The following is a 15405-nucleotide window of genomic DNA, read 5'->3' as shown; positions in this document are numbered from 1 at the left end:
GCTCACTGGGGTCCCACGCCAGCTTGTGGAACTTTCACAAAGGACCACACTTGCTCACTTAAGTTTCACTCCTTTTTCCTTTAATTTTCCCCCCTGAATATCTTTAATGTTCATCTATGCTGTATCATGTTATATTTTGTTCCTTCTGAAGGTTAAGTAAAATTCCATGTCATGTATGTAACATTTTGTTGAGGGGGCCACACCCGGCAGCACAGAGAGTTACTCCTAGCTCTGCCTGCAGGGATCACCTGAGGGGCTGGCTTGGGGGACCATACGGTGTGCTGGGGATCAATCCCGGATCAGCTGAATGCAGAGCAAGTGTACCATCTCTTTAGTCCCTCTAATATACTTTATTGATTGAGTCCTTTGTCAATAAACACTTGATTTGCTTCCACAATATATGGCTGCTATGAACCTCAGTGTAGAAATAGAAATGCTAATTTTAGTTCTTTGGGATACATATATATATATATCTTATATATCTTATATATATATATATATATATAAGCCAGAAGAAGTACAAACAGAATGATCTCACTTATCTGTGGTATATAAATAGAATACTGGAATGAAGGGAGGAAGGAAGGGAGGGAGGGAGGGAGGGAAGGAAAGGAAGGAAGGAAGGAAGGAAGGAAGGAAGGAAGGAAGGAAGGAAGGAAGGAAGGAAGGAAGGAAGGAAGGAAGGAAGGAAGGAAGGAAGGAAGGAAGGAAGGAAGGAAGGAAGGAAGGAAGGAGCGAGCTGTTTATAGTCTCTGGATCTTGGCCATTGATGACATTACATGGCGCCAGGGGCGGTTTGTGGGTGTGACTGCCAAGCTACTGGAAAACGGGGGATCTGGGTGGAGGAGGCCCAGTCCCGATCCAAACAGGCTTGGAGATCTTAGCCATGGGTCCTGCATACCTGGGTTCCTCTATTGATTCCCCCATGGGTAAGGCTCGTCCGAGTGTGTGGAGAGTCGTCTTGAGTATGGCTGCGGCTGGGTTCTGGAGGTTTTCGGCTGCTAGGTTCTGCTTGGGGCAAGGAAGGAAACTCAACCCGCTCCCCTCTGAGGGGGTCCTAGTGAAGACAGCTTAGCATGGGGGCAGGAGATTCTGTCTTGACCCAAAAAGCAAAAAAAAAAAAAAAAAAAGTATTGTCTTACTTTAAATATTACTTTCCCCATTATATACCCTGAATGTAATAAAGTGAGATATTTCTTGAAGATTCTTTGAGCTCCTGAACCAGAAGAGCTAGTGAAAGCTAAGATGTAGCTGTTTTCATATCCACAGGTATTTTTGTGAGTTTTTTGTTTTGTTTTTGGGCCACACCAGTGATATTCAGGGGTTATTCCCAGTTCTGTGCTCAGGATTCACTCCTGGCGAGCTCATGGGACCATATGAGATGTGCAGTGCAAGGCAAGTGCCCTACCCACTCTATCATTACAGCCCCTCTAGTTTTTCTTGTCTTTCTTCTCTTACACTAGCCTCCTTGGAAAGAAAACAAAGTTAGCAGTCATCTTCTGTTTAACAAAGCTTCCCGTTATTTAAATTATCCCAGGGTCAGGGGTGGGGGCGGGGTAGGGAGCCAGGAAGAAGAATTTTCTGGGGCCAGAGAGATATCACAGCATTTAAAGCATCTGCCTTTCAAGCAGCCAATCCCAGTTTAATCCCCAGTACCACTATGGTCCTTTCAGCATTGCCCAGAGTAAACCCTCAGCACAGAGCCAGGGTTACCTTAAGCACAGCCAGCCATGGCCCAAACCTATCCCCATCAAATGATTTGAACTATAAAACAACAATCTAGTTGAGTCAGCATTTCATCTAGAAACAAAACCCTCTAAAATATTTTTTAAAGTTACATATGTATGCATACTTATATATCACCTTTGAGATGTCTGATAAAATTGAATTTTGCAGGTTTATGAATAGTTTATTATATTTTAATAAATGTATTGTGAATCAATAAAGAGAAAGTTAGGAAAATGAGCTTATTCCCCTACCGGTTATTGATTTTCAAGTTCCAAAATAGAACACTACAGGAAGGATGGAGAAAAAAATAGGATTTTAGTGATAATAAAAATTTTAAGTATCTTAGAAAATCAGATCTACAGAAATCATTAGACACAAATAAATTTCTAACAGTAACTTGAGATATTTGTTTATTTCATCCTTTTGGTAATTAAAAATATTATGTGTGGCTTTCATTCTTTTTAAGTAAGAAATTGCAAGAAAAATGATCATTACCTTTATGGTTTCACTCATATTTTTTTCTTTTTTTTTGGTAAATCTTCCTGTTTTGCCTTTGCATGTTAACCTTATTAACTATTTTCTTTTATTAACTCAGTCAACCCAGGCTTCAATAAAAAAAGTACCATAGGGTGGGTGATTTTAACAGCAGCAATGTTCTCACAGTTCCAGATCAAGTACCCACTTGGTAGTTTCTGGAGAGGGTGGTTGTGCTCCTGGTTTCCAAACGTTCCCCCTCACTGCTGTCTTTGATTAGCGGGCAGGGAGAGCAAGACATCTTATACCTCTTCTTATCTGATTCATCTTTCCACAAGGCTCTGTTCCCATGGCCTCTACTAACCCGCACCACTTCCCGAAAGTCTCATCTCCAAACATCACCATCACAATTGGGGTCTCTGTACTGGGACACTGGTATATGAATTCAGGGAACATATATTCAGGGACAAAAAAACCCACAGCATGGGATCCCAATAGTAAATAAGGAAGTGAATGCACCAGCATATTTTAAACAATTCCAGTAAAAATCTCCCCCCTTTCTTCTGTGCACAATTTAACTCAAGGAACTTCCTTTTTTTAAAAAAAATGCATGATGTATGGGGCTGAAGACTACAGTGGGTGAGGTGCTTGCCCTGCACACAGCTGATCTGGGTTCAGTCCCTGAATCCAATATGGTCCCCCAAGCACTACTAGGAGTGATTCTTAAGTGCAGAGCCAGGAATAGTCCCTGAGCATGGCCGGGTGTGACCCCTCAAAAAAAAAAAAAAACCCTAAAAATAATTTTATTTTTAAAAGCATGAACTCTAATTTCATGAAGCAGTAATTTTCAAACAATGAAGGATATTTGTAGAAGCAATGAGAAATGGAATATAAATGCATAAGAATGTTAAATAAATACAACCTTTAATCCCCATAGGAATCTTCTTATAACTTAATGCACTTGAAATTCCTTTGAAAGTTATATACTGCATATTAACATTTCCACATTATAATCTAGCTATTATTACAAGCCATAGTAAATTACACTTTCATTCAAAATGTGGAAAGCTCAAATGGTAAAACAAACTGACAAAAACTACATTGGTCTGTGTGAGATTCTATTTCTTTATTTTTCCCTGGTGCTGGAACTCTAACTCAGGGCTTCACACACATACAGCAAGAGCTCTCCCACGAGTCATATCCCAACCCCAGCCTTTATTCACTTTGAAGACAAATAGTTAATTTTATTAGTATTTGAGAACTTAAGATATTTACTTTTCAAATTTTTTCGTTGAAATACTTAGTTTCTCATGGGGCTAGAGTGATAGTACAACAGATACGGTGTTTGCCTTGCATGCGGCTGACCTGGGTTCCCAGCGTCCCATTTGGTCCCCTAAGCACTGTCAGGAGTGATTCCTAAGAGCAGAGCCATGAGTAACCCCTGACCAAACACCCATCCCCCCCTCAAAAAAAAAAGAAAAAAACACTTAAAACTAATTAGAAAACATGTTAAGATCTTGCTTTGCCAGGGGCTGGAGAGATGGTACAAAGGACTAGAACACATGCTTTATGTGGAGGAAGCCTGGGGTGTAGCTCTGGCACCACCTGGTCCCTTGAACAAAACAGGCTGGGTTGGAGGGCAGCCCCTGATCATCACTGTCTGTGATTCCCCCACCACAAACAAAATACAAAACAAATTTTCAGTGGAAGTATAGGGTCAAGCAGGATGAAGGTGACTGTGACCCAGAGTTCTGATGACTTGGCAAAATCAGCCAATGAACTGGTTGCACCGTAATGGATAGAACCCAGAATTTTCTTGCCTAAAAAGATAGCAGATTTATATATTTGAGAGGCAAGGAAAGAAAATTGGATTATCATACAGATCATTCTATACCAGAAATCAAACACAGGAACTCAAAAAAACTATATATTATTATTTTTTTTTTTTGGCGACCACTCCCAGCTCTGTGCTGAGGTCTATATGTGCTCTGTGTGTGTGTGTGTGTGTGTGTGTGTGTGTGTGTGTGTGGCGGGTGGAGGGGAGGGGAAAGTTGCTCCCTGAAGTACTCAGGGGATCATATGTTACTGGAGATCATCCTGAGCCTCCTGCACGTCAAGCATGTGCTCATTACTGTTGAGCTATCTCTCCAGTCCCAAACTTTTTATTTCCTCCAGGAAACCTTTAATTTTTAAAACTCAATCAAGTGTGTGTATGGTCCATTGGTATCTAGTTTTAACACTTGCCTGTTCCCGTAAGTGCCATGTTCAACCACAACCCCCTCTTCACTGCACTTGCTGTTAGCAGCGACTTCTTTCTCACACAGAGTCACAAACTGGGAATAGAGTTCTAACCCTTCTTCTTTTCCACAGTTGGAGTGGTACTGCATGCTTCTTCCTTTCACTCTACCCCCGAGGGTGGCTTGGGGGACGATAAGAATGTTGCCAGGAAGATCCAAGATAGAGACGTGCTTGCCGTTTTCTGTCTCACTCAATTTCACATTTAACAGTGTCTTAACTGGGTGGTGAAGAAGGAGGAAGAGGAAAGATGAAGAAAATCAATAACCTTTAAGTCAGAAAAATCTCATGTTTTAAATTAGCTTATATATCTTACCCAAATTTTCTCTTTAGATTCCAAAACTGCTTTATGGAACTGGAAAGAAAGACTGGATAGTGGTTAAGGCACTTGCCTTTGGCAGACCCTGGAGCAATCCCTGAGCACATACTTGGGAGCAGCTTTTAAGAATTGCTGGGGTGGCCCAAACACTCCCCCTTCAAAAAAAATTTCTAGGGGCTGGAGCGATAGCACAGTGGGTGGGTCGTTTGCCTTGCACACGGCCGACCCAGGTTCGATTCCCAGCATCCCATATGGTCCCCTGAGCACCGCCAGGGGTTATTCCTGAGTGCAGAACCAGGAGTAAACCCTGTGCATCGCCAGGTGTGACCCAAAAAGCAAAAAAAAAAAAAAAAAATTTCTAAAAAACCCAGGAAGTAAACAAACAAAATGAAATTCATTATTAGAATCTGAAGAATGAATTAAAAAGTATAGTTACTGAGACCATCATCAGATAAATATAAGGAAATATGGTATTATTTTTATGGCACTTATTAAATTATACTTTTATAGCTAATGAAAATGGTTCAAATCACCCTAAATATTCTATGAAGCAGAAACCTAAATTTAGAAATCTTTTCCATTTTAACATTAACTATTTTCTGAGCAATAATCCAAAGAAATGCTTGGCATAAGTAGCAACAGGGTCTCTTTCCCTCTAAAAAGGGTCTAACTTTGATTTATAAGAAATATATTGGGGCTGCAGAGATTGTACAGTGGGTAAGGCACTTGCGCTGACTGTGGTCCCTGAGCACAGAGATCCCTGAGCACAGAGCCAGGAGTAAACACAGGGTACTGCTGGGTATGGCCCCAAACCAAAACAAAAAGTCATTATAAACAAACAAACAAATTCATTATTGGAATCTGAAGAATGAAAAGTATGGAGTTACCAACACTATCATCATATAAACATAAAAATGTAGGGGCTGGAGCAATAGCACAGCGGGTAGGACATTTGCCTTGTAACCCGGATTTGATTCCCAGCATCCCATACGGTCCCCTGAGCACCGCCAGGGGTAATTCCTGAGTGCAGAGCCAGAAGTAACCCTTGTGCATCCCTGGGTGTGACCCAAAAAAGCAAAAAAATAAAAATAAAAATAATATATATATAAAAGAAAAAATGGTATGTTATAAAAAAATTACATAAACTCAAAGTTTGTGCCAAAAATTAGGCTTCAGAGGATGCTTTACTACTGGATCTCTAGTAACCATCAAGAAAGAATCAGTAAGCTGTACTACTCTATAAATCAAGAAAATTAACTTGATGAAAACCTGACAAAATGAACACTGAAGTGACTTCAGTTTTGTTTTTCTTTGTTTTGGGGACACACCCAGTTGTGGCCAGGGATCACAGGGTGTTGGTGGGGGGGGGGCATGGAGTGGGGTGTAGAACAAGGGTTAGTATGTGTAAGGCAAGTGCCATTTAATCCCTGTACCATCTCTCCAGCCTTTCAAATTAATTATTAGGCAGCTATTAAGAAAGCATTATCTCTTTCACTTAACTAACATCACCTTAAAAAATCTCTAATTTTCTCTGTTACAAACGAGACTTGGGCTGGAGTGATAGCACAGCGGCAGGGCATTCGCCTTTCACACGGGCCGACCTGTGTTCGATTCCTCCACCCCTCTCGGAGAGCCTGGCAAGCTACCGAGAGAATTGAGCCCGCAAGGCAGAGCCTGGCAAGCTACCTGTGGTGGCGTATTCGATATGCCAAAAACAGAAACAATAAGTCTCTCAATGAGAGACGTTACTGGTGCCCGCTCGAGCAAGTCGATGAGCAATGGGATGACAGTGACAGTGATAAACGAGACTTAGCTAGAAAGTCAGCAAAACTTATTGTGTCTAAGGATTCTCTAACTCTTCAGAGTACTTCAATCCAAACACTATCCTGCATAGGGTCCCTTCAAGTTAGTGACATTTATGAGTCACCTAAAACAATCTCTAATTTTCTCTATTACAAACAATACTTAGCTAGAAAGTCAGCAAAACTCATTGTGTCTAAGGATTCTCTAACTCTCCAGAATACTTCAATCCAGCCATCCTGCATATGGTTCCCTCAAGTTAGTGACATATTCATGAGGCAATTCTAAAATAACAGGCCAGTGATTTATGACTTATTATACTTCCATATACCTCCCTCTACTGGCTATAACTGAGAATTTAACTAATGTTGCTATACAGATACTAGGATGTAGAACTAAAGGCAATACAACCACAAATGTAAGTAGAATTAAAATGAGATGTTAACGTCAGGTTAAGTTAATGTCAGGTTGAAAATTCAAAGGTCCCTTTGATTATCAATCAAGAATTTCCAATGATATATATGAATAAAGTCAAATTCTGATAGGTTCTTGGGTCTCTGTCCAATTATACTGAAGAGCTTAGAAAGATTCTGCAAAGCTCTGTATTATTCTATTTAGGTTTTTGTGGATATAACTGGTTGCTCTGTCCCAAGGGCTACATGATTTATTTGGAAAAATCTGAATACATGCAATAAGAATGAGGTAAAATCAAGGATAATCTCATCACTCTATTTACTCTGCTTTCTGGGACAGAAGTATAAGATAATTTATCAATAACAGATAAATTTATTTTGGTTATAACTCACACAAGCGAATGACAATCCTTAAGAATTCTAGTCCTTTTTTTTGTTTGACTGTTTTGGGGACATACTCAGTGGTAGCTCTGGGCTTACTCCTGGCTCTGTGCTCAGTAATCACTCCTGGTAGACTTGGGGGACCACCTGGATTGCCAGATATAGAAACTGGGTTGGCTGTGTGCAAGGCAATCACCTTACCAGCTGTACTATTGTTCTGGTACCTTGAATCACAGTTCTTTACTAAAATCATGATATTAAAGCTCTGTCTGGTCTACATAAAGCATCTCCTCAGTGCTATTCATTTACCACAATCTCTGGATGTGGTTAAAGTGAACAGACATTTGTGGAAACACACAGAATTTAATCACTATCATTATAAAATAAAATGCAACTTGGATTTGGTTATTTAATTTTCTTATGAAGCAAAGTTAGAAGTCAATCTTTAGTCACTATAACAAAAATTCTCTATTTCTGAAGATTTATACTATATATTTTATGATACATAAAGACATAAAACTCAAGACAAAATATTAATTCAGGAAAATGAACAGAATGCTCATTATCCAAGATTTACAACATGAAGATCGTCCTAACATCAGACCTCATTTCAGTTTCTTTTGTGTTTGGTTTTGGGCACTCAGTGGTGCTCAGAGTTCACTCCTGGCTTGTGCTCTGGAACACTTCTGGAGGGCTTGGGGGACCAGAGGGGGTGCCAGGAATCAAACGCAGGTCAGTTGTGTGCAAAGCAAATACCCTACCTGCTGCACCCCTGCTCCAGTCCCCTTTCATTTTCTTCATAAGTACTTCGAAGATCTCTCTTACTCTCTGGATTCAGATTTCAAACTTTACAGTAACTGACTTCCATCCTATGTCTTGCACTACTTTTCCTTTGACAAAGTTGCCAGACATGTTCAATGTCCCAGTATAAAATTGCCATTAGCTTTTGTTTCTTTTTTTTCCTAAGTTGTTCCTCATAGGTTATTCTGTTTTTAGTTTCTACTAACTGAAGCTCTTCTGATTAATTTTGGGGAAGAGGTATGTTTTTTACTTATGGACCTCACTGGGCAGTGCCCAGGGCTTATTGGACTCTGTGCTCAGGGGCCACTCTGGTGCTCCTGGGGGGACTGTATATGGTGCTGGGAATTGAACCAGTCATCTGCGTGTAAGGCAAAAGCTTTAACCCTTTTCTTATCTCTCTGCTCCCTCTTTTTAAATTTTTTTCCCCTGATTAACATTCACAGTCTATTTGTATAATTTTTATTTCTAATTAATCCAAGTAATGGATGCTATGCTTTACTAATGAGAATATAGTCTATTATCTACCTTAGAGATAACGCCATTATTTTAGGCTTTTAAAAAAAAGTCATTATTAGGGGCTGGAGAGATAGCACAGAGGGTAAGGCGTTTGCCTTGCACGCGGCCGACCCGGGTTCAAATCCCAGCATCCCATATGGTCCCCTGAGCACGGCCAGGGGTAATTCCTGAGTGCAGAGCCAGGAGTAACCCCTGTGCATCACCAGGTGTGACCCAAAAAGCAAAAAAAAAAAAAAAAAGTCATTATTATTTCAAATATTTTTGAAATTGTATGATTTGGTTTGGTGTATCTGAACCCATTAACAATCACAGGAATGTGCAAGGCTGGAAACTATGCAGGATGCTGCAAAGCTTCAGACAAGATTAGTGACTGTTCAGTGATACATGAACATGGACACTGTAACCTTGGTTCCTGGCGGCATGACAGTGATGACATTGATCTCAGGTCAAGCATTAGGAGAATCTTACATTTATGCACATTTTCTACAAACAAGCACATAATCGGCTCACTGCAATCCTGCACATGAATAAAGTAAACCTAAGCTGAATAAAGATGGTGGTCCCCAACACTTGTGTCTAAGGTGTCACCTATACATTCCTAATTGGTGACTCTGAAAGACAAGGGGAACTATACTAAGAAATGTAGCATCTGTTTATCCCTATGTGGCTAAGCAGCTTCCAACAAGTTTCTGTATCCTTGGCTGAATCTCAGCGTGTTGCCCAGATGGGCCTATATATGTGTACTTTTCTAAAACTGTCTGTAAGTCATCAGAAATGCTGAAGACACTAACTTTAAACCTAGAAATAGGAAAATATTTAAAGCCAACACCAGTACACAGAGTTATTTATAACTTTCGAAACTCACATTTTTAGAACAATTGATAATTTACATATCAGCACAATTTAAAATTGTGCTTATTGCCTTTTTTTTTCTCCCCAGTTATTGCTCTTCATTTCCACTCTAACAAAGAAGTATTATCAGAATCAAACACATACCCATCTTGGGAAGAAGTTCTTTATCAGCTCCTTTGAAGAAACACACGTAGATCACTAATCCTCTGTGAATCTATGAAAATCACCACAGTAAATTCAGGTTAGAAAGATATTTCTATACAAAGAGTTAAGTAAACACAATTTTGCAAATATATAAATGAATAGCAAAGAAAGAGAAATAAGCTTTTTTGTTTTGGTCTGTTTGGGGGCCACATCCACTGGTGCTCAGGATTCACTCCTGGCGAGCTCGGGGAACCATGTGGGATACCAGGGATCGAACCTGGGTTGGCCATTTGCAAGGCGAGTGCCCTATCTACTGTATTATTGCTCAAGCCCCAAGAAATACGTTTTTTTGATAGTAGATTTGATTTCTTTGTTTTTAGGCAACACCAGCTGAACTCAGAGTTTACTCCTGGCTCTGTGCTCAGGGATCACTCTGGTGATACTCTGAGGATCACATGAGGACTGAATCCAAGTCAGCTGCATGCAGAGCAAGCACCCTATCCACTGTAGCTCCAATCCTTATTTTACATTTTAACTTCCAAAACAATTTACAGACTGTTTCATAAATTGAATAACTGAATTTAATTTATCTAAGTTGAATCTATGTTCAGCTGTATTTTACAGTTTTTTTCAAATGATCCAAATAGTCTTCTAAGCAAATACAAATGCAGCTCTGCACTCATACCAGATTAACCTGAGAAAAAAGGAATTTTTTAAAAATGCATCTGAGCTTTAGGAATAAATGGACATCACTGCATGCCCACACTAACGAGTTGGCAGGCTGAATGACAGATACCTGTACCACATCACAAGCCTCTCCACTGGGAAAGTTTCAGCTTGAGTTAAAGCCTCAAGGATGCTCATATTTGTTTGTTTGTTTGTTTGTTTTTTTGCTTTTTGGGTCACACCTGGGCGATGCACAAGGGTTATTTCTGGCTCTGCACTCAGGAATTATCCCTGGCGGTACTCAGGGGACCATATAGGATGCTGGGAATCGAACCCAGGTTGGCCGAGTACAAGGCAAATGCCCTACCCGCTGTGTTATCGCTCTAGCCCCAAGGATGCTCATATTTGGACACCTGCAAGATCAGAATTCATGATCGTTTGCAGAAACAGAAAATAATTGTTTCCACTCACTGTACTCCCTCATTATGAAATTCTTTTAGCTTATTCCTAAAGACCTTAAGTGATCATCCCCTCTTCCAGTCAGAATCACTTCTTTGCAGCTTCTTCTGGCATAAAGCATTTCAAATATATAGGAAAACATAATCCTGACTGTAGCTTTAAAACTGGACTGGATCGATAGCACAGCAGGTAGGGCGTTTACCTTGTACACGGCTGACCTGGTTCTATTCCTCCGTCCCTCTCTGAGAGCCCAGCAAGGTACTGAGAGTATCCTGCCCACATGGCAGAGCCTGGCAAGCTACCCATGGCGTATTCGATATGCCAAAAACAGTAACAAGTATCACAATGGAGATGTTACTGGTGCTCGCTGGAGCAAACTGATGAACAACGGTACAACAGTGCAGTGCTACAGAGCTTTAAAAAGATCTCTTTGGCTGGGGATGTGGCTCAGTGGCAGGGCACATGCTTCATAGGCATGAGGCCTAGGGGACAATCTTCAGCACCAAAAGAATAAGAAAGAAAAGAGCTAAGGGAAGTTCATCCCATTGGGCCCAAGAGATAGTACAGCTGGGAAAGCACTGGCCTTGCATGAATCTAACCCAGGTTTGATTCTGGGTACCATAATATGGTGGCCCAGGCCTTGATAGGACTGACGCCTGAGCTCAGAGCCATGGATGGGAGAAATAGCTCAACTAGGCCTGAGGCCTAGGTCTGATCCCCAGTACTGGCCTAATCCCTGACCACTGCCAGGAGTGAAATCTCTACATGACCAGCATTTAGCAAATACAAATGCAGCTGTGCCCCCAGAGTGTGGTCAGGGTATGCCCACCAAAAAGCAAAAATACACGAAACTAAGAACTTCCAAAATAATCATTAAAACTTGGGGCTATTATAAATGTTTAAAAAAATAATTAGAACTAGCTTGCTTTTCAAGTCAGGGGTCTCTCTTGGACGAGTTTCTTACATGTTTGTCTTTTTGCTTATTTCCACACTGAGGAAGCCTATGTTCTCTCTTGAATACATTTCTTCTCTTTTCTCACTCACATCTTTCTAAGGAGGTTTCATCAATAAAAGCTACCTTGCATCACACACACATACCCACCACAAATTAAAGAGTTTTTAATAACCGAACAGGAAGAGGCTATTTAAGACACCACTGGAATAAAAATGACTGTCTCATCAATTACTTGCCAACTTATACTAATGTAATCATGCATGGGATTTCCTTTAGGAGGGAAAGCTTAAAATATTTCTAAAGTTTATAAACACAAACTGATAGTTTGGAAAGCTGCAATAAAAATATCTGTAATATGAGGAGGCAAGGCAATGAAGAATTTAAGAATAAAATTTCAAAAAATGAAGGAGCAACCAAGACCTTAAAAAAATGATGCCAGGGGCTGGAGCGATAGCACAGCGGGTAGGGCGTTTGCCTTGCACGCGGCCGACCCAGGTTCGAATCCCAGCATCCCATATGGTCCCCTGAGCACCGCCAGGGGTGATTCCTGAGTGCATGAGCCAAAAGTGACCCCTGTGCATCGCCGGGTGTGACCCAAAAAGCAAAAAAAAAAAAAAACGATGCCAGATCACAGCCTTCGTGTTCCCCATCTTCTGCTTGCAGGAGAGAAACATGGTCTGGAGTCATGGACTCTGTATTACTCTATTAGAAATCTATAAACTTTTTTATGCTTTTATACAAGAAAAAAAAACTTCCTCTAGGGTATTGGATGAATTTAGTCTTATTTGAATAAAATTTAAAAGTCAACAAGAATAAGAAATGAGAAACTTTCTTTGTGAAATATTTCAGGAATCAAACCCAGGGCCTCACACATTCAAGGCAAGTGTTATAACCAATGTGCTATAGCTGCATACATTTTTTGCTAAAGAAAATGTAAGGAAAAAAAATACGAGTGTTTATATCATTTTAAAATTAGTAGTGGGTCAGAGACTTAAGATTTAATAATTTTTTTCTTTTTTTTATTTTTTGCTTTTTGGGTCACACCCGGCGATGCACAGGGGTGGCTCTGCACTCAGGAATTACCCCTAGCAGTGCTCAGGGGACCATTTGGGGAGCTGGGAATCGAACCCGGGTAGGCCGCGGGCAAGGCAAACGCCCTACCCTTTGTGCTATTGTTCCAGCCCCAAGATTTAATAATTTAAGAACATTTATGTTAAATGTTAGATCTTTAGATGAGTGAATGAGAGTCTCCCACAGTAAAAGTTTGAATATCTCCGAAAGTCTTGGTTATCAACTATTTTTTCCTCCAACTTATCCAAAAATAAACGAGTTGTAAAGAACACTTCCCCTCCTCACACCCTTACCCCTCCTAGATCAGGCTATCTTTAATTTATACCTGCATAAGGGAATTGTGTGTGCAACATTTTAAGTTCTTTGGAGGCAATGTGTTTGATAACGGTGCAAATGTGAATTTTTTTCATTTCTAGTGACAAAGTTTCCTTGTTTAAAGTTTCTTGGAAATCCTCATTTCTTGGCTTAAGTCCTAGCTGCAGTCCGCGGGGAGATCACTGGAGGGGATTCAAAGAAGAGATCAAAACTGATTTTGAAACGCTGGCAACAAATCTAACCGACGTGCTGGCAAATCAAACCCAGCACAGGGCCGCGCGGAAGGCGTGGCAAAGCCATTCACTGTCTTTTTGGAAGCAAGACGTCTGAGAAAAGCGGGCGGCGAGCGGCGGGCCAAGTCCCCACGGTCCTCCTACACCCTAGAGGCACCCTTTAGACAGGGGGAGGGGGGGATGAAGCCGGCGGGAGGCGGAGCCAGGGCCGGCGGGGGCCCCACTAAGAAGCCCAGCACGGCCAGGCTGACCACGTGAGCAGCGCGGGGCAGACAGACCGGAAGTCCCACCACCGCCAACGGCGCACGCCGGCCACCCGAGACCGGCTCCGGCACAACGCCTGCCGCAGCCCAATCCCCGCTGGGCCAACGTTACCTCCACCCACTGGGCCGTGGCGCCTTCTTCGGCGGGGCGTACTTGCAGTCGGGCGTACAGACACTGCTGCAGGAGCGCCCGAGCCTGAGGCTGGGGACCGCGCTCAGCCATGGTTCGAAGCACTCAGACCGCGGCCGGGGGCGGGCCAGGGGGCGGGGCGCCACCCAGGCACGTGGCGACTGCCCGAGGCCCCGCCCACAAAAGGGTGGGGCTTCGGCCAGCTTTACGGTTCCCGGATGCGTGGTCCACAAAACCAGAGGCTTAACCTCTGCAGCAAGGTACCCAACGCTCTCCAAGGTGGTGGATGTATGCCTTTAAGCGATTGGGAGAGACCCCAAACCAAAAAACTACCTCAATCATTAGAATAGATTGATTGGTTGGATCACGTCTTTATACACCTTTTATTTATTTTTTAATGTTTTTAATTTATTTTTTTATAAAGTTCACAATATTTGATTGCATTTAATATTCGAACACCAATCCCACCACTTACACCTTCTCACCACCATATTTCGGATATTTCCATCCTGAACCCCAAACCCTGCCCCCAAAGATGAACCGAAATAATTTATTCTGTATTACTTGCTATGAATAATCCACTAAAAATGATCCAAAGAAGGTTTCTTAGAGGAAAGTGTGAAGATTATTGTATTTCACCCAGGAGCCATTAAGCCTTTCTATAAGAGATTAGTAATGTGTTGTTAAAGGTTGGGCCTTGTCTGTATATATATGTATTATATATATACATATTATACATCAACCAATTTTGTATATATATACATATATATACATCAACCAATATATACATTTATATGCACTTCCCCCCCAAAGTTTGGTTGACTTCTTTTTTCTTTTCTTTCTTTTTAAATTTTATTGAATTACCATGAGATAGTTATAAGCTTTCGTGTTTGGGTTACAATCACACAATGATCAAACAGTCATCCCTCCATCAGTACACATTCCCCACCACCAATATCCCCAGTATATCCCTCCTTTCCCACCCTCCCCATGCCTCCATCTTCCCCATACTCTCTCTCTACTTTTGGGCATTATAGCTTGCAACACAGACAGTGAGAGGTCATCATGTTTGGTCCATTATATACTTCTAGCACACATCTCCCATCCCGACTGATTCCTCCAGCCATCATTTTCTTAGTGATCCTTTTTCTTTCTATCTGCCTTCTCCCCTCCACTCATGAAGCAGGCTTTCAGCTATGGGGCAATCTTCCTGGCCCTTGTATCTACTGTCCTTGGGTGTCAACCTCATGTGATGATATTCTATACTCCACAAATGAGTGCAGTCTTTCTATGTCTGTCCCTCTCTTTCTGATTCATTTCACTTAGCATGATACTCTCCATGCTATCCATGTCTATCCATGTATAAGCAAATATCATGACTTCATCTCTCCTAACAGCTGCATAGTATTTCATTGTATAGATGTACCAAAGTTTCTTTAACCAGTCATCTGTCCTAGAGCACTTGGGTTGTTTCTGGATTTTGTCTATTGTGAACAGTGCTGCAATGAACATATAGGTACAGATGTCATTTCTACTGTGCTTTTTTTTTTTTTTGCTTTTTGGGTCACACCTGGCGATGCACAGGGGTCA

The 15405-nt window shown here is 41.3% G+C and overlaps 1 protein-coding gene across 1 annotated transcript; it reads right to left on the bottom strand.

Annotated features, from left to right (window-relative positions):
* Positions 1-646: 646 nt before the first annotated feature.
* On the bottom strand, positions 647-13946 carry DTD2 (D-aminoacyl-tRNA deacylase 2). Its single transcript, XM_004612109.2, has 3 exons — positions 13798-13946; positions 9724-9793; positions 647-4717 (listed from the first exon to the last, which is right to left on the bottom strand). Exons 1-3 carry the CDS (start codon positions 13906-13908, stop codon positions 4392-4394), a joined length of 507 nt encoding a protein of 168 aa, XP_004612166.1. The 5' UTR covers positions 13909-13946; the 3' UTR covers positions 647-4391.
* Between the last annotated feature and the right edge of the window lie 1459 nt (positions 13947-15405).

This window comes from Sorex araneus, chromosome 3, assembly GCF_027595985.1.
Source record: "Sorex araneus isolate mSorAra2 chromosome 3, mSorAra2.pri, whole genome shotgun sequence".
NCBI classification, from domain to species: Eukaryota; Metazoa; Chordata; class Mammalia; order Eulipotyphla; family Soricidae; genus Sorex; species Sorex araneus.
The sequence above is the reverse complement of the archived record's forward strand: the minus strand, read 5'-3'. Positions and strand labels throughout refer to the sequence as shown.

Excerpts from the sequence above, each read along its gene's own strand:
- DTD2 (XM_004612109.2), bottom strand. The coding sequence starts at position 13,908 with ATGGCTGAGCGCGGTCCCCAGCCTCAGGCTCGGGCGCTCCTGCAGCAG. Across the intron at positions 9,794-13,797 it reads CCACGGCCCAGTGGGTGGAG|ATTCACAGAGGATTAGTGAT; the intron begins GTAACGTTGGCC and ends TGATTTTCATAG. Across the intron at positions 4,718-9,723 it reads AGAACTTCTTCCCAAGATGG|TTAAGACACTGTTAAATGTG; the intron begins GTATGTGTTTGA and ends TTCACCACCCAG.